General features: G+C 46.9%; 1 protein-coding gene across 2 annotated transcripts in view; it reads left to right on the forward strand.

Moving 5' to 3' along the window:
- Window positions 1-20333, forward strand: part of LOC146869034 (RNA helicase MOV-10-like) — a 488182-nt gene that overhangs the window by 454399 nt on the left and 13450 nt on the right. Inside the window, exon 22 of one of the 2 annotated variants that reach the window (XM_085640900.1) lies at window positions 5914-9678. The exons of the other annotated variant lie outside the window; for it this stretch is intronic. Coding sequence (XP_085497026.1) covers window positions 5914-5978 — 65 coding nt within the window. The 3' untranslated portion in view covers window positions 5979-9678. Of the gene's footprint in view, window positions 1-5913; window positions 9679-20333 lie in introns of those variants that run through there. 2 annotated transcript variants of the gene reach the window in all.

The raw sequence follows: 20333 nt of genomic DNA on the forward strand, positions 1-20333 counted from the left end.
CTGCAGTGTCTCGATCCTGACCACCTCTTTGAGATCTCTGTTGAAACCACTGCCTACGGAGGCACCACTGGAGGGCCTCATGTGCCGGCATGCAGGGTTGACCAACAGCATGCAGGAAGTGAACAGACTGAGCAGGCGCAAGACCTTCAGGACAATAACAACCGCTCCATTCTGAAAAAGTGGAATCATAGCCTGGATGTTTTGAATCCTCTGCAGAGGTGGAAAGGCACGGCTCACAGTAGTGTCCAGTACTGCCCCTATGAACAGGTTGCGCTCAGGGGGCTCCAGGTGAGATTTGGGTACATTTATCCAAACAGCCGTGTTTCTTGCAAATGATGCAGCACCATCTCTGGTGACTTTGCGTTTAGCAGCCAGTCGTCCAAATAGGACAAACAGGAACCCCCAATCTTTTGAAATGTGCTGCTACGGTTGCCATCAGCTTTGTGAAGACCCGAGGTGCGGAAGTAAGACCGAACATAAGGACCGCAAAGTGGTAATTTTGAGACCCCACCGTAAAACAGAGATACTTCCGATGCGACTTAAGGGTGGGAATGTGAAAATACTCATCCTGCAAATCGATCGACACCATACAATCTTCCTGCTGCAATGCCAGAAGAACATGAGCCGGGGTCAACATCTTGCACTTATCCTGCTTGAGGTAAAAATTGAAGACCCTGAGGTCTAGGATCAGCCTCAAGCGACTGTCCTTTTCTGCTATGGAACCACCTTTATCACACCTTTTTGTAGTAAAGATAGAACCTCCTACAGGAGAATCAGGAGGTGCTCTTCTGTTACCCTGATGGGGGTAGGGGGAGAAAGGAGGGAGGGAACTCCTGGAAGGGTGGGGCGTACCCATTTTCTACATGGTTCAACATCCCAGAAATCTGAAATAACAGACCTCCAATTCTGTAGAAAATGGGAATCCAGTCCTCCCAATGGACAAGCGTGCTCTAGGATGGAGGAGCTAGAGCTGCTTCCCTGCAGTACCAGTTGGAGGGGCAGAAGAGGAGGACGAGGAGACTTGCTGTTGTGCTGAACCTTGCAGACCTGTACTGTACCCCCTGCATGACCTGTAAAGGGAGTTCGCCTGCTGCTGCTGTTGTGGCTGCTGATTGTCTCAAAATGATAAAGTCCTGCCAAAACCACGAAACCTGCGGTAACCGAAGCCAATGGGCTGTGACTGGAGACCCAATGATCTTACCGTGGCTCTGCTGTCTTCAAAGCGCTGCAGCGGCGAGTCGGCCTTGCCTCCAAATAGACAAGAACCGTCAAAAGGCAAGTCCAATAGGGTTGCTTGGATGACCGGTGAGAATCCAGACCCACGCAGCTAAGCGTACCTCCTGGTTGAAACAGAGTGACCTATTACCCTGGCCACAGAGTCCACAGTGTCCAGATCTGATTGTATGACCTGGCGGGCTGCAGATTGAGTATCAGAAAGTAACTCCGAAAAATGGCCCTGAACATCTTCAGGAAGCTTCGGGAGCACTTCCCTCACCTAAACCATCAGAGCATGGATATAGGGGCCCAACAGGCATGTCACATTTATCAACTTCAGAGCCATACTACCCAAAGTGAATACTTTCTTTGTGGATTGCTCCACAAGTTTGGATTTTTTCTATCTGCAGGTGTAGACTGGAATGGCCCAGCTGACTGCCTAGAGGAGCACAATAACAGTAGGCAATGGTAAATCCAGCGGATCCGCTGCCTTCCTAATGACAGAGCGATACAAAGTCAACTCTTGTGTTGGATGACCTTTTGGTGAGTAGAGCTTCCATTCAGGAGATGTATCCAGGCCACTAGCCTTCTGCAGGCCCTCAAATTCTTGATCAGGGTCAACAATCTCACCCTCCTCAGCCTCCTCATGCTGTTTTTAATACTACTACTCTTCTATCAACCTTTGCGCTTCCCTTCTAGACCTCAGTGCAGTGCCGGTGACTTTAGGATCGGCGTCGAAGGGAGGTCCACCGGGATAGTAGACTGCGTCGGACAAGGTCGCGCCGGACTGGAGCCACACAGCGTCGGAGAAGATCCGTCCATTGCCTCTCTCCCCTCGAGACTGCACCGGCATCCAGAACCTCGTGTTGAAAGAGGCCAACTCCCCAGAGCCATTGGCATAAAAGGCATGAGAGGTGCCTGAGGAAAGTGAGGTGGCGAGCCTCCCAGGGAGTATGCCAGCGGGCCCATAAGGCCAACTGGTGCGCCAGCAGGGTTAGCCGCTCTGACAAACAAGCCAAAGATCGCATTGAGGTAATGAGATGGATCCGTACCGGGAGTTGGGAAGGCAGGATACCCTGGATACGGTACTGCGCGTTCTGAGCCAGCTCAAGGAGGCAGCACAATCTACTCCAGTTGTGGTGCCGGAGACCCTGGAGCCGGGAATGGAGTAGCCGGCGGAAAAGGCATCATTTCTCTCTGCACTGGTGAAGTCACCGCTCTCTGAGCCGAAGACAGTGCTGGAGTCACCTCAGGAGAAGGAGAGACTTCATCCTTGCAATGATGTTGGGGAGCAGGAGACCCTGACTTCAGTGTCCATCCTTTGACGAATGACATCGAGAACCATGGCATTGCTTCTTTTTATGCTTCCTCGACGACTTCGAGGTATGCGGAGTCAGTGACTTGGTCCCGGACCTCGACCTCCTTCGACCTCTTTTCTGCTTTTTTGCCTTAGCCATAAACAGCTTGGCCTTGCTCTCCTTTAAAGCCTGGGGTTCATGCGCGTGCATGACTAACACTCACCGACGGTGTGGTCGGACAAGAGACAGCACAGACAATCTTCATGGGGGTCAGTAATCGACATCTGACCCCCACGTTCCCTGCATGTCTTGAATCCAGACTTCCTCTGGGTAGCCATGGTCGCTGCTACAAAGACCCGAAGACTTGCAACAAAGAAACTCTCAGAAATGAAAAGCCCTGAAAAACAAATGTTACTCATTAATGGCGCGGAAAAAAAGTAACTGACGTCAGCACGCCGACGAGGTCTTCTTGTGGCTCTGGTGACATCACGCGGAGTAGCATGTGGAGCCGTTCCATTACGACTTCCTCATGGACGTGGGAGAGCTAAGGAGAAATGTTTCTGTGGAATGCAGCGCATGGGTTAATTCAAAAGGTGAGGAATCTACAGGCAGATGTATCCATCAGAATGTAGAATATTCATACAGTCGCTCGACCACAATGAAAAACGAGGATATTGTGTTGAATGTATAGGAGCCCTTCTCCCTTAGAGCGAGATCCACCAGTGGGAGGAGATAATACCCAATCACATTCACCATTGCTTAACATTGGTGGATGACCAAGTAACATTTATTAGCACTGAAATAGCCTGTAAATTAGTATTTTCCCATTGTGTCGTTGCCTTTGGTATATACTCATAATTGCTGTGCGGGCAGTTACCGTTCAGTATTCTCCAGCTAGGGCAATAACACTTAATTGTGAGATTAGCTCCTGTGTGCCTTAATGGCCCACTCGTTCACTAACTATATCCATCTTATCAACAATCAGGTTTCCTGCAGAGATTTATATGCATTCATATCAACAAGCTGGGTATCAGTATGGAAAAAGTGTTCTCAAAGAAAGCTTTGCGATATTCCATATTGTTGTAAAGGTGACTTTTTAAAAAGAAATTCCACCATAACAAGCTGTGGGCTAGACTAGTTGATGTAAAACCAGCTTTGGGTAGTTCGAATAGCTACCCAGAGCCTTGCTTGCGGTCGCCATTCGGTAGTTATTAGGTCTGCTTTTCCATAGAAAGCGTGTTTTTTTAGGTTGGTAATAACTTTGGCCTTGTTTGACAAATCTTCACAGAACTTTCCAAAAATAAGTCCCCCTGGGTCACCTGCCCTGGATGCAATACTCAAGCTAGTGTTCCCTACCCCCCACGTGACCAGGAAGCCCTGTGCTCCGGCATTTATACCCTACGCGCTGCGCAACCGGTGTGGACGTTTTGCTCGTCCTCCTGGATTAATTCCCGTATCCTGTCTGATTTATGCTTTTGACACGCACGCCGCTACCCGGCATCCTGACCGACTTAGCGGATTGCTATTTCCAGCCTCTACAATTCGGGCAGCAATTACTTAACGCCCAGGTAAGAATTCATAATTCCCGACCCGATCGGACCTCGTCCATGGCCACTTCCCCTTTCCTTAATTCTAATTCGTGCTTCGCATGTCCCCCCTCTTTTCATCCCTTAGGGTCTGTTTCATCTGCCGAGCCAATTTGGATCCAGCAAGGTGTTCCCCGTACGCTTTCAACAGGTACTGTTTCTCATGCCCCAATCCCGTTTTTTCCCCACTTCGCCTTTTCCTACTTAGGCCTTGCGACCTATCATCCATGACCCTGTGTACTCTTCCTTCCCCCAGCGACCCCTCAAGCTGTTTTCCCTTGCCAAAATATCCAACCTTGATTGAATCAACCTTGCGCCACCAGGTAAATTCTAATTGACTCACCTGGTGCCATTCCTTTCTATACATGTATCTGGGGCCTTTTCATTCTTATCCTTATTTACCTTTCTCTGCTCACACAGCACTATATAAGAAATTAGTAACCATCGTCCTGATGATGACCACAATTTAAATTGGTCGAAACGCCGTCAAATTCACAGCATCATTTGTGGCCTCTGCGGGGTCATTCGAGGTTAACTTAAAATTGTATTTATATTTATCCAAACTGTACTTGTTGACCCCGAATAGCTCAATTTTTAACTGTTTCCCGCCATTCCACGCTGTTTTTACCACTTGTGTCACTGCGCCGTTCACTCTCACAAGCCCGTTCAGTGCACATTTTGTTGTTATGGTTACTCCAATCCAATTGTAATGTAGTGCTGTATAACTACCTGCAAATAACAACCCTTATTTTCTATTTCTTGGTCTTCCCTCCTCCCTTTGTGCCCCCTCCTCAAGTGATTAACGCACTTTGTGTAACGGTCTTTATTAATGATTACTGGTTGAGACATTGTTGTTTTTGATACATAACTTATCCGGTCTCAACTGGGTGAAAGGGTTTACTCCTGTATTCTGTTCCTTATGACCTCACATATGACATCACTCATGACAAGGATATAAACTCAAGTTTTAGCTTCCAATTTCAAATTCCTTATTTACTAAACCTTTAGAAATCTTCAGTTTTACACTTTGCTTGTTCTTGTGTATGTACTTTATTGATCTGGTATTTCATTTTTGATGGGCTCTCACCCCGCCACAACACGGTGTTGTGGACTCCTAGGGGTCCGTGGACCGCTGATTAAGAACCGCAAACCTAGAACATACTTTGTGTTGTTGACCTGGAGGTTTTTTGATAATGGGTCTTTTAAATGCATAAAAGGCGAACTAACCTTCGGGGCCCCGGGCCCTATGCATTGTGGATGAGTAATCGGAATATGGGGCTCATGCGGATAGGAAATATTGCATATCTGTGTTGGACCGTGGGCGGGTGTGATGTGCGGGTGGGGGGGAGGGTTTGGGGGTCTGATGTTCTGCAGACCAGGGGGGGGCTGAACAAGGATGCCACTTCTCACTGTTCTTTTCTTCATCTTGGTACCGTGTATGAGGACAAATTCCCCGGTGTCCTTACAAATGCCAATAAAGTTTGTTGTAAAAAAAAAAATAAAAGGCGAACTAATCTTTACAAAGTCGTTATTTCGTACCATTTTTATTTGGTTTAAAATGTGTTTTCAAAAATATTCAAACACGTAAAATATCTACATTCCCATTTAGACAATAGCTTAGCTGGTGAGCAGTGCAGATGGAAACTCAATAGTATGGTGTCATTTCAAACATTTAGAAGGGTTGTCCACATAAAAAGCAAGCATATTACATGCGTAATTACTCCCACATATTCACTATGTCATCTGATCTCTTAAAGGTATCTTCGGTTATATGGGAAACGACTTTTTACTCTTATTGTCCATGTCCTTTATAGGGGCGTCTAGCGGAGAGAGCGTTGTCCAGCAGCAAGAGGAACCAGAATGGAGGAATGACCTTTGATGCCCTTGACATGCCTCCTGCAGACACATGAATGGGACCAGCCTTTGTCATGTGTTCGTCAGTTGCCTCTTCCTTCATCCATCAAAGCTCCATACATGGTCCACCTCTCCACTAACCTGTGCAGATGGACTTTACTAAAGGTTTACATGGAAATGGCCCAAAGACATGCAGGATCTGATGCTAGACGTTCTCTTCGACCTCCATACGTGTTTGTCCCGAGGTTGTCTGTCTTTTATTCATGTTCATTGTCCTCCCACGTGCTCTTTCTTGGTGTGAAATCGCAAAATGGTACTTTGTTGTAGCAAACCGCATCCACAATCATTTTAATCGTTTACCAGTCAGATAAACTCGCACAATCCTATAAGTGCCTTGTAAAAACGAGAAAGAAAAATGGAATCTATGCAGCTAATTACGAAACACTAAAGACAGTCAACAGTGGTTTTCACATCCTGTTTCAGTACTTGATTAAACTAGCAGCATCTGAACATTCGGACTCTGGTTCTTCAGTCCTTCGGCTGCTCCTTTGTTATGCCCCATTGCAGCGATGCTTCTGAAGAGGCAATGAAGGTTTGAGTGCAGGTTTCAGGACATGGCCCCTTTTGCAGCAGCCCAACTTACTCTGATCTCGAGTTCTCGGGTGCCAAGACCATGGTCACAGACAGCCCCGAGTGTCTCAAACAAGGGGCCTACATTCACATGATCGAAGCATGTGGGTGGCGCTCTCTTGCAATCACAATGACATTACTGATCTGCACCTTTAACTGCAGAGCTCTCCCTTATGACAAGCTATTGGGAATTGAAACCTACCTGAGGGAGCAGGAAGGGACTATTGGAGTTTGGCACCATGGATGTCTTGGAAGAAACGATTTCCTATTTTCGGTGGAGAAGTGTTTGAGATTTGCTTGACTTCCTTTTCATTTTGGGTGCAAATCTTACAGAACCCCTCCAACTTGTACCGCGGCGTGCCCCTCTCCTGCCTCCATGTTTAGAATGTTCTTTCTTTTGCCACAGTCATTCATACTCACAAGTACACACACTTTGTAGGTGTCCTTAAGTAAATGGAGCCTATATTCATGAATATGGGTCTGTGTTGACTAACTTGGATATAGTGCACGGGTAGCATTCTGCGTTTGTACTGCAGCGATTGTTGGCCAGGTGCCAGAGTCCTGGTTACAAGCACCAGATATGAGCCAACAATCGCAGGCTTCAAGTAGAGTGCGCCAGCGGGCACAGCAGCTCCTGCGGTGTGCAGCGACATGAGCATTCCTTCTGAGGATTGGGGATCCCAATCTCAATTGTAAATGGTCCATACTATTCAGAACCGATCCGTTGTGGGGGTTCAGACATTATCCAATGATGCCAAACGTGGTGCTTATGCGCCGAAGATTCAGGGGTATGAAGTTTATCCATCATGGTTTGTGTATAGCGAAGCCTCTAGAAAAATGCTGTAGTGTAAAGAATTGCAGACATCCAAGTGCCCTCGAGAGGCCACGGGGGGCTGAACAATGTAATCTACTTGTCTGGCTTTTGGGACCAGCTGACGGCCCCAGCGCAGTATGTATAGGGGACTGCGTCCATAAGGTGCCCGATTAGTACTTCAATCATTCCAAAAAGTGTTATCTTTCCTCTAAATGCAGGTCTCTTTCCTACTGTTTTTCTAGTGTAGAGAGGGCACTAAATGTTCTCATCTGGTAATTGTTGCATGTATTGGATTGTAGTGCCCTAAATTGTGAACCCTCGTGCCTTTTTAGCTCTTGTTGCACACTAGTACGTTTAAAACTAACATTTATGTGCAAACCGTGTTGGTGCGTCAAATCCCCATCCTGGAAAACAATATGCACTTGGACAGAAATCCCAAATTCTGCTGGCATTTTCCTGGCCCAATGCCACATAAGCTCTTGAAATAACAAGTCAAACCCTTTCACACAAATAGCAGTCAAAGTTTTTTTGTCTTCAAAATGGTCCACAAAGCATCAAAGGAGCGGAAACCATTCACCCTCTTCTGATAGTTTTACTGGACCCTATGAACATCCATGAATGGAGAGAACACTTCTTGTACATGTACCACAATTTGTGGATTCGCTAAACCTAGTGCTTGAAATTATTTGTAAATATTTGTAATCTTTTATTTGGAGGAGCTGAGAGTTAATTTGAAGCAAATAAAATACAGCTATTTAGGAACTAAGCGTATTCTTAAAATATCAAGTAGATGTTTGGGGCCAGTATGGTTGCATTACTATAAATTATTTAAAGCTGATGTTTTTGTGATAATTCGATCTCACTTAACACTGGACACTTATTTTAATGGCTGTTATTCCACTAGTCATGTAGAGGCGATTTTTATACATGGCATAAAGGATCCCCGGCCGTATAAATAAGGATACTGTAAGCCACCCAGGAGTTGCACTCACAAGAAGCACCACTCTGCTTAAGGGGGCACTGATGCAGTTACTTAATTGCTGGACATGCAAAGTTTATCCAGTTAAACGTGTGGTTAATCTGACCCCTGCTGGCCAGAATGGCGAATGCTCTTTTGGCTGAACTGTTTTTTTAAAATCTACTTCCCCTAAACGTGCAACCCAAAGCTGCCGTGAATGCTGGACCGACCTATGAATGTTTCAGACCTATTGCGCCTACTGTCAGCACTTCTATCAGCCAGGATTGCCGTAGCCGAATTACCAGGCGCCCAGAGACCCCGCATTGAAACAGCAAATTCTCACCTGTCATCAATCATCCTTGAACACATACCTTTAATTATACATCTATTTTAATGACTAATTTATTTTACATGAAGTCATTTTAGAGGAAATAGTTTGTGTTTGACATCCGAGAGCCTGTTTTTATCAATTGCCTGGTAAATGTGCTGCTTTTGTTTACATGTGCTTTTTGTAAAGTCTTTTATAACCCTGGGCGTAGTTTGCGAAGTAGCGCTACGCGTAGTGCACTTCGCGAGCTACGCGTAGCTTCGCAAACTGCGTAGTGCACTGTACAAGATGCTGTTCGCACTGATTGCACAGTGCCGGATGCTTGTCCGCACTGTGCAATCAGTGCAAACTGCATCTTGCACAGTGCAAGTGGTCGTTTTCTGCCGCTCGAGTAGATTTCTACTCGAGTGGCAGCTTTCTCAACGCGGACTGGTAGTTTCTCATCACGAGCGGTCGCAAGCATACGCGACCACTCGCAATGAGAAACCTGTCGTCCTCGCGTTGAGAAGCTCGCCGGGAGGTTTATTTTCTACGCTCGCGATCGGCAACTTGATGTTGCTGATCGCGAACGAGGAAAAAGTCTCGCCGGGATGTCATTTTGCTTGCTCGCGGTCGCCAACTTGACATTGAGGACCGCGAGCAAGCAAAAAATGACCGCTGCACTACGCTATGCTACGAGTGTTTGCACTGTGCTACATGCAATTCGCATAGTGCGAAGTAGCGCAAACTTCACAAACTACGCGAGCATAGCGTGGTGCTTTGCCCAGGCTTAGTCTTTTATCCATGAAGGGACTTTAAATTCTTACCCATTTGCAACTGTCTTGAATCATATTTCTCTTATGTCCTTGACAAACTCTCATTTGATGTTTCATTGTACTGTAGTAGGGCTGAACTAATTTGCTCCGTAACAATTTCTAATTGTTGCTTTTGAATACTTTATGCGCGAATATGGATTGTTTGTATTATAAATACAAAATAAAGTTTATTTCTGCAAACGTGTTTTCTTTATTTAAAATAATTATTTTGCTGGTAATTGTAAAAGAGAAAAAATGTTTATCATCCCAATCTAAAGATTTGGTCAACATAAGGCCAAGCTCTTGTGTCTAATTTAAAACTGATATATAGAGTATATATCGGCATCTAGGAAACTAAAAGAGGCAGTAAAGCACTAAAACGGACGACACAGAAAGGAAACTTAGATGAACCTCTCCCAGACGTGCACGTGCCCCCCTCCGCCCTCCTTTGTGCACCTTAGCCATCCCTTTCCCCATAACTAGTAATAAGATCTAGAGACTTAGCTGCTGCATAACGGCCGCAGTTTATTTGAAAGCATAAAACAAACCTCACATTTTATGTTCCTCTGTACGTTCCATGATTTCTGCACTGCATCACATCTATAACCGTATCACACTGACGCATTGCTCTTTACACTCCTTACAGCGCTTCCGCACAGCCCCTTGTGTGACGGCCTCCCAGCTTTAGTGTCTAGCTCTTGCGGCCTCCAGGCTAACCTTGCAACCCGGGCTGCAAGTGCCGTGACCGGCTGCTGCTGACCCCATGCGGGCCGCTCTCCTGCTCCCTCAGTGCCCCTTTGGTAAGGCATACCAAGGACACTGTTTAGCGGCTCGTCAACTTAAGCTAGTGTGCTGCCTTGTCTGTCTATTTTTGTGCTGTTTCTGCTTGCCCTGCCCATTCTGCTATACCCGCTCTTTGGTGTGGGTGGGTGGGCCAACTTCGGGCAGTCAAAATAAGGCTGCTTCCTTGACCTCTCTCCTTCCTAACCAATCTTGTCAAGACTTTCGGCTGATTGGTGGGTTCAAACCCCGCCAGCCCCCTCCTTGTTGTCCTCCTCTTTCACGGGCATCTCTTTGTCCCTGTGAGGCCCCGCTCTCGGCAGACGTTCCTCGCCAGCCTCTTGTTGTCCATCTTTGCCTCCCTGGCCAGCGCCATATGTATCTTTATGAAATTGAAATTTCATGATTATTTACCGGGGACCTTAATTCCTGCAAGAACTAGCTTTCCTTGTCCATATCCTTTTAGGGTGAGGTGGTGAGTTTACTTTAGGATTTATAGGCGTGTGATGAATGTTCCTCCCTCTACTAACCCTTCTCCACTCCACCGTTAAGTGTGCCTTTCTTTTCTGTTTATTCTTGCATGTCTCCTCCCCCTTCTCGACTCACACTATCATCAGTGGCAGCTGCCACAAACAAAGGGTGGTGGGAACACCGGAGGGGGATCATGTGGGGGGAGTGGGGGTGTTAGTAATATATATATATATATATTTTAAAGAACTTACCTGAAACCACCAGCCGCCTCCAGCATCACACCTCCTGTCTCCTTTCTGTCCCTAGTAGCCCCTGGGACAGACTGTCATCCAATCCCGTGCAGCTCTCATGCTATGAGAACAGCGCAGGGATTGGCATGAGAGGGCTGGAAAGACTCTCCGCTCAAACAAGGCAGTCTGTGGGGTTTCTCCAGCCTGGCTGTTTGTGGTGTTGCGGTCTAGTCTGCGGCGCGCACTACGTGCGACGTCAGCGGACTTCCGGCGGCGGCCATCTTGGAATCGGCATTAGCGCGCCGATTTGAACGCGATCGGAGTTTCGAGCCGGCGCTCCTGCATAAGTGTAAATTCTGGTTAATAAACCCACAAACCTCAAACCTGTGCAGCGTCTTTATTGAAGGTGCAGCTGCCTAGGGGGAAAGCACTACATTACAATGGCGACGAGGAGGTGAAATGGCCCAGCGCTGCCCCCAAAATACCGAAGGGAGGGGCGACTGAGACCACAGTCCCCAACACACTTGCAGGAGCGTGGCAGAGTCCGGAGAGCCACTCGGGGAGGACGCTGCAGGACGACGGAGAAGTCCCAGACCAGCCTGGCCCCCTACAGCGAAAGGGGGTGCCCGGGGCAGCCCAGCATTGCGGAGGGTTAGCGCCACAGGCGTACACGTGGCCAAGCGACACCACACACCCTGGCAGGGGTTACAGAAAAGAACGCTGGAATCTGCCAGTCCAGCCAGGACGACGACCCAGGCGAAGGTCACTCCAGGAGTACCAGCGCATCGAGGGCTTCTAACCCAGGCACGCGGCGGGGAGGAACCAGAGGCGAGATGAGCGCCCAAACGTTTTCCTTGCCGAACCCAGTACCCTTCTTGGTCAAAGTGGGGGTCCCGGAGATGCCGTGGGACGACTGGAAAAGGTATTTCATGAACTACCTGTCTGCGCTAGAGGAAGAGGGCGAGGCGGAATTCACGAGCTCGAGCAGGAAGAAGATACTCCTACATCATCTGGGCCCGGCGGGGCAGAGAGTATACGACGACCTGGTGAAGGAAGCGCGGCCCGCGGGGGATGATGATGTGTTTCAACATGCGATAGACGACCTGGACGCCCATTACCGCCCAGCGGTGTGCACAGCCATCGACAGGTACAACTTTTATCACAGAGCACAGAACAAAGGGGAGACGGTTGACGAGTATGTGGCGGCGTTACAGAAGCTGGCACTGACATGCAAATTTGGGACTATCCAGGAAGAGTTGATCAGGGACCAGATCATTATGCATACAGTAAACACCTCCATTCAGGAGAAGCTATGGGCAAACGGAGACGCACCCCTTAAGACTGTAGTGGCCATGGTGAAGAAGGCAGAAATGTCCAAGAGGTGTGCGGAGGCGGCCAAGCGGGAACGCCTTCCAGAACAGGCTGTGTGCAAGATAGAGGAACGGAAAGGCCGCGAAGGACACGTGGCCGCAGAGCAACAAAACGTGCGGACACACCGAAAGCCCATGGCCCAGGGTACGAAACAGCAAGTACAGGGACAAGGGAGCACCACTACATGCTACAGATGCGGCAGTAGTAGACATGCTGCCAACGACAAAGGGTGCCCGGCGTTCCGAGCAAAATGTGCGTACTGTGGCCTGATGGGGCACTACGAAAGGGTGTGCCGAAGGAAATCGCCGAGGCAACAGGTGAAGTACGTGGCGCAGGAGGCAGGCAAGGAGGAGGAGGCCGAAAGCCCGGAAGAGGATGATGAGATCCTGATGGTAGAGGAACTGTAACTACTTTGCATACAGTTGTGGAAACAGCACGTATTAGGCATAATTCAGCTCAAGCAGCAGAGTTGATAGCTTTAACAAGAGCATGTGCATTGTCAAAAGGGAAGAGAGTGAACGTGTACACCGACAGCCAATATGCCTTTGGTGTAGCGTTCAACTTTGGGCGTCTTTGGAAGGAAAGGGGACTTCACATGGCACCAAAATACAACATGGTCAGTTAGTGACTGATCTCCTTGAATCACTTGCCTTACCCACCCAAATAGCGATTGTGAAGTGTAGTGCACACAAAAAGATTACAGATGACGTTGGTCGAGGAAATGCATTTGCAGATGAAGTAGCGAAAAAGACAGCGAGAGATGCAACAAGTCGAATGTACGTGGCGGGTCCTACAAATTGGGTTAGAGAGAGAGGAATGTATGAGGGTACAGTAGAAAGTATACAAGCGATTCAGAAAGAGGCTACAGAGAAAGAGTTGAGCAAGTGGAGAGAAAGTATAGGAATGTTAGATGAGATGGGTTGTTGGGTGGAATTATCTGAACACCAACGTTGGCTGTTACCAGATGCCTATGTACTCCCAGTGGTTACTATGGCACATGGTCCAGCCCACTTAAGTGCAAAAGGTATATGCAAACTTCTGGCTCCAGTGTGGCAAAATGAACAAATCCCAAAATGTGCAGACAATATAGTGAAACATTGTATTGTTTGTCTGATGTACAACCCGGGAAAGGGAACCCCAACTCCAGCGGGTCACTTTTTCTCCTCCAACATATCCATTTGAGGTGTTGCAGATCGATTATATTCATATGGAACGATGCAACAACCTCAAATATGTTCTGGTGGTAGTATGCGCCTTTTCAAGATGGATAGAAGCATACCCTCTAAAAGACAAAACAGCTTTATCCACAGCTAAAGTTCTGCTGAAAGAATTTTTCCCTAGGTTTGGTTTGCCGCGCATTGTTTGGAGTGACAATAGGAGCGAATTTGTTGGCCAAGTCATGCAAAAAGTTTGTGCGGGTCTTGGTATCAAGCAAAAGTTCCATGCGGCAAATCATCCACAATCAGCGGGTTTAGTAGAATGCTACAACGGTACATTGAAGTTAAAGTTAGCAAAGGTTCAGGCTAGTACAGGACTCAATTGGCCCGATGCTTTGCCATTAGCTCTACTGTTCACCAGAACTGCAGTACACTCTCGTTTGGGACTTAGCCCTTACGAAGTGGTTTTTGGACGCCCGGCTAACGTATGGGGAGTCCCTCGCCCTAAGAAATACTCAGACTTGCCATATCCAATGTTGATTGACTACTTGCATGATCTTACGACTAAATTGCGTGTTCTCCATCAACAGGTTCAAAGTGCTTTACCAGAGGCTTCCACAGACCCAGGTCATTCCATCCGACCAGGGGGGAACAACATTTACAACGCAACTTTTACAACGCACTACACTTACAACGCATTTTTTACAACGCAACATCCATTACAACGCATTCCATTACATAGCATGACACTACAACGCATTTTTAAAAACTACCTTTACAACGCATTCCATTACATCGCATACTACCTTTACAACGCATACCATTACAACGCATAATATTACACTACACTATCCAACACTTACCCTACTGTTGCACCCCCTGGAGTTAGAATAGTAATTTTTACCCCTATACTATCCAACACTTAGCCTACTGTTGCACCCCCTGGAGTTAGAATAGTAATTTTTACCCCTATACTATCCAACACTTTCCCTACTGTTGCACCCCCTGGAGTTAGAATAGTAATTTTTACCCCTATACTATCCAACACTTACCCTACTGTTGCACCCCCTGGAGTTAGAATAGTAATTTTTACCCCTATACTTTCCAACACTTACCCTACTGTTGCACCCCCTGGAGTTAGAAAAGTAATTTTTACCCCTATACTATCTAATACTTACCTTAAATGCAATTTAATATTATGCGTTGTAATGGTATGCGTTGTAAAGGTAGTTTTTAAAAATGCGTTGTAGTGTCATGCTATGGAATGGAATGCGTTGTAATGGATGTTGCGTTGTAAAAAATGCGTTGTAAGTGCATGCGTTGTAAAAGTGTGCGTTGTAACTAGGCCTGGGCGGTAAATTCCGTTCCGCTCGCGGAATTTGCGGAATTTGCGTAATTTCGCGTTCCGCGGAGAACGCAAAATTGCTCAAAAGTCTGCTTTCCGCAGTTTTGCGAAATTTTTTGCTTGTTCGCGTTCTCAAATGCGTGTTCGCGAGATATTTCTCCCCGAGCACGCAAACAGCGATTGTGAACAGGAAAAAAGCATCGCGAACAAGCAATTCCGCGTGTTTGCGGAATTTCTGCGTGTTCGCGGAGATTTTTTACCGTTTCGCGGAGATTTGCGTGACGCAATTACGCAAATTCCGCCCACCCCTAGTTGTAACGACATACATCCCCGACCGAATTTCCAAAGAACGAGAAATTTGGAGCCCAGATGGAGGGAGCCTCGTTTAGTGTTGTTGACCACGAGAACAGCAGTTAAAGTCGAAGGAAATAAGAATTGGATTCACGGCGTGCATTGTAAGAAAGTGCTTTTGCCTTTACCCTACGATCAATGGGTGCGCAGGGGCATTGGTGACTCAGAGTGAGAAGGTTCCACGATTCGTACCCTTTAGTGATGCACACCTGAATGGGACATTGTCTGAGAAATTCTACAGGAAGCAATACCATCGTATCGTCGCTAAGATACAACCAATCCACGAACATTGTTTCAGAATCAAAGCACTGCTGGAAAAGAACGGTACAATTTGAGACCTAGACAAAAGAACACTTAAGATTTTTTTCTCTCTTGTGTAGTATTCTGTCCCGCTTGCAGGGTCACGGTAGGAGTCTTGATTGTGACCTGAGTAGTGGCCATAGGCCTGCAGGACTTGCAGTGTCATAGGACGGCAAATAATCATAATTGAGTGATTGAGGAAGATTGCCATGAGCATCCATTAGAAAGATGGAAACTACACTAGACAAAAGAGAGAGAAAGAATGAAATGAAGAAAGAATCCTGTAAATAATGTACAGTCGTTTTAATATAACCTTATGTGTCGTTATACTATTGTGTATTACTCTGGCGTTTATAGGTTGGATTGTTTATGCTCTGCAGCAAAAAGTTGTCTCTCCTTCTTCCTCTTCGTCTTCTTCTACTGTTTCTCCACATCTCTTTCATACCCTTCCTCAACATGAACTCATTAGAAGAACTGAATACTACAACAATTCCTTTGTCCAGTTGTTACATCAACACCAGTTAGTGGTCAATACGACTGACTGTTGGGTGTGTGGACTAATGCCACATACCACAGAGAAAGGAATGCCATATTTAGTTCTCCAGTTCTCTTATGAGGGTTCCGCTTGGGCTTATTTTGTCATTTTCTCCAATGCCTACCAAAGTAAGTTCAAACGCTCCATTAGTTCATATATTGGTGGTCCAGATTTTAGTCATAGCTCATTAACTAAGGGAATGGTAGCTATGGCTAAAATCATGGAAAATAGTAAGATTTCCATTGATGAAAGAAAAGCATATACAAACTGGAACGTCACCCATTATGTCACTAGTCTTAGTGATAAAGTCAAACAAAGAAAATCTCCACCAATTTGGACGATTCCTCATCAGGGAAATTTCTGTCTGCAAATTAATGATCGCTCTTCCGACACCATACAAAGAAATAACTGTTCTCACACGTACGTTTATTCCTCTCAGAACTCGCCTCCTCTAGTTCCATCTCAGGGCACATATTTTATCTGCCACAATAGAGCTTACACATGGTTACCAACTGGTTTTTCTGGTACCTGCTATATAGCTTTCCTTCTTCCCCCTACATACACCGCTTCTGCAAACTATCATCGAAACAGATATGGCAGAGGGATTATTGATTCAAAAGACACAGCAGGACAAGAGGGAGGAGATTTCCTCAAAGGATTTCTTCCTTTTTGGGGTCCAATGGCCAACAGCAGAAATATAAGGCAACTAGTCCGTGTCGTAGAGACCACAATAGACATCACTGTAGGAGCCTTAAGTAATATCACGGCAGAACTACAGGCGGACCGTCTTATGACCTTACAAAATCGAGTTGCCTTAGATTTTGTTCTTGCAGATCGTGGTGGAGTGTGCAAATTGATCGGGTCAAGTTGCTGTATTTTCATACCTAATGACGCTCCGACAGTATACCAAGCTATCTCCAAGTTGCATATAATCTCTGAGTCGATTCACCAGGACGAAGGAGATTGGTCCTTTTCGGAGTGGTTTTGGGGACTACTGTCCAAATGGGGTTGGAAAGCATTGACATTTCTCGGAATAATTTTGACCATTATTTTCTCCTGTTGCCTTTGTATGCACTGTGGGCCTGCCATCTGTGACCTATGTGCTACTATGTGCATCCCTAAACCCAAATCACCAAGAACAGAAAACATAAGAATGATGTTACAGCAACAGCTCGATGACCTCATGGCTATCGACATTGACTCAGATTAACATGAGTCTACCTTGCCTGAGTTCTGGCAAAAGGAGGGTCTGAGGAACTTCGATTTCCGATTGCGATCGAATCGACCTGCCATTTTGTGCTCCGCCGCCATTTTGTGTGTTGCCATCACTCAGGCAGCACGGTGAACAAAGTCTGTTCTGCTTTTTCTGCAGCTTCGTGTTGAAATGGTCCTTCTGCCTCTATTTGCAAAGCTGGTGTTAGGTCTGGCCGAGTACACTAATTCCTGTCTGGGTTTCCTAATCCCCGTCTCAACTATCTGTTGATTCACACTATTCTTTTCCGACTTTATCTTATCGTCTGGCCTTCACTGTCCTCTGCTAGCATTCTCTCGTTTCACAACTGTCCTCCAACACACACAAACCTATCTCGCCACCTGCAAGTTTGTTACGAATCCGTTAATGAATTAGATTGAGGGAGGGGTGACAAACAGGAGGAGAGGTTTCTTCAAATCATCTGACACTTTTGTTTTCAAATCTCTCCTATTGGTTCTGTCCTGTTTTCCAACTTTCCTTATTGGCTCTTTCTTGTATGTGCTGGGTGTATACTTGGTTAATGTATATGTTACCTATATGGTATAAAAGAGAACCAACCTTGTGTACTTCTGGGATAACTGTACTAGCTGCAGCTAATAAATCTGATCTTCTAACGCCTAACAGAGTGTCCCGTTTCTCTGTGTAACTGAGCAGGAGAACCCAGGAGATTAAGGCGTACCCTGCGCCGCCAGGTCCAAAAGGTTCTGGTTCTTCAGGTGCACTGAACATAGTACATATAGTCCGTTCTTTTGCTTTGTCAAATCCTTCTTTTATTCCAAAATGTGTTCATAAAAACAGCTGACGCCTTTCGTTCCTTTAGGGTACAACCTTTCGGAACTTCATCAGGGCTTACACCTCGGAAAGTTGGTTTTGAGGTATAATGGAAGTCACTGGATATAAAGATCATCCAGTAAAGTCATACTGCGTAAATCCTCAACTAAAAAGTGGAATTCTTATTGAAGAGCTGAATTGTAGAACACAATAATCCTCAAAGTAGGGTACGTTTCTTCCGATTGGATTGGTTAACTAAAACCACCGTATCATTAAATCAGAAGATGAAAGTGTAAGAGGATGGCCCGGATATATTAATCCTTTCGGTCAGGGGGTGAAGCAAACAGCCACCGTAGTCCGTGACTGTGCCTTCTTCCCGCATCGCCATCACACTTTCATCTTCTGATTTAATGATACGGTGAGAGCTTTGGTAAATGGGAAATTTGGAAGTGCAAACTCGTGCTTTTCAGGCCTCCAAATACAGTGCATGTGCGCCGGGCGCGCGCACCATTTGGCAGCCTGCCTGATCACTTTCACGGCTGCTTTGATGTTCTCAGTGAGCCGCGCGGCCACTGAGAACATCAAAGCGGCCGCGAAAGTGATCACCATTTGCCACCCCCTCCCTTATCCCACTTCCTGCTTGTTATATTTACCATTCGTCATCACGAGGCCGTCATCATTCGTCTCACAAAATGTTGAAGTGTTTAGAGGCAATTTGTTTTGTCCTTTCAAATGCACAAGAAAAAGTATTAACTCGTATTGACCCAATAGGAAGCTCTTGACTCCTCCCCTAAAGCTCCCCTAAATGTGCCATGATGATATTTGCATTGTAAATGACAATGCCTTTTATTTATGTTTACAAAAAAAGGCATTTTCATTTAGAATAGCTTAAACTTGCGTAAATTCGAGACCGATTGCATTGCAAATGATTGTTTTCCAACTAATGGGTTTTGTAGACTCGTTCACGCCACTTAAAATTCCTCATTGCTTACGATTTAAAATACTTGAATGGATAAACATAAGATTGCAACTAACAATGTTGTCCAGTGGTGTTAAATGTTTTTCTATTTCGGGATTTATATATGGCGCTGTTTTTTTACAGAGATTTGTGAGCTGAAATGCATTTTTACATTTGTTGAGCATCTGTCTGTCATGGATGTTGCAGTTAGCGCTCTAGCGTCCGACGCTAGAGCACGCTTGTGCGATGCGTTATGCGTACGCCACGACGGTGGCGTACGCGAGTGTATAAATAAAGGGGGCGCGCCCATTGTGGGTAGTTGGCGCCGACACCGATACTGAGTGTAGTCTGTCTTTCTGTTAATGCGCCCAGCGCGGCCCGAGTGCAACATTGGCGACGACGGCGGAAAGTACCACCGCATGCATACGCGACTGTGCTGCTGCTCCTCTGCCCGCTCGCGGCAGACCCGCGACACCCGTCCGGACCGCGCCCGGTCCGCTCCGCGTGCTACCTGCCTACAGTGACGTCTCCAGCCCTCCTGCGCACCGGTGAGCCACGTGTGCACCAAAACACGCTGCCCATACGAAGCGGAAGAACATTCCCGCTTGCACCGCCCTGGCCCTGCATCAGGCCTGGAATCTGCGCCACGTCCACGATCTCAAGGTTGACCCCTGGGGGAGGGTCCAACTCCTGACGCCTCCTGCGTGTGCCACCACGTGCCAGGGTAGCCTCCTGTTCCACCTCCTGACGCCTCCTGCGTGTGCCGCCACGTGCCAAGCTGAGACATCTCCCGCTCTAGGCCTCACTGCTTCGCCATCACTGTGCCATGGGTGACGACGCCCGTCCTGCACCTGCCACCCTGTTCCACCCGCCTACTGGCGTCCTGCCGCCGTTCAGCGAAACTGCTGACCCTGCCACAGCCGCCCCACGCTGGCAAACGTGGATTAGCCGGCTCAACAACTACTTTATTGGGTCCAGAGAAACTGATGGTGCAGTAAAGCGGTCGCTCCTGCTCCACTATGCGGAGGAAGAGGTCTACATGCTTTTCAAGCACCTTCCCAACACTGGGAATGCGGACGACTATGACGCGGCCGTCACGGCCCTCAACACCCACTTTGACCCCCAGATGAATCCAGATTTCGAACCTTTTAAACTGCGACAGGCAAAGCAGAAAGAGGGGGAATCGGTGGATGCATTCCACGCCCGACTAAGGGTGCTAGAAGACACGCACCTTGCAGGTGACAGAGCGAAGGAAGAGATCAGAGCACAACTCATATGTGGCGTCCGGAGCAAGAAACTGCGAAGCCTCATCCTCCGTCAACCGAACATCCCGTT

This window comes from Triturus cristatus, chromosome 1_1, assembly GCF_964204655.1.
Source record: "Triturus cristatus chromosome 1_1, aTriCri1.1, whole genome shotgun sequence".
Lineage (NCBI taxonomy): Eukaryota > Metazoa > Chordata > Amphibia > Caudata > Salamandridae > Triturus > Triturus cristatus.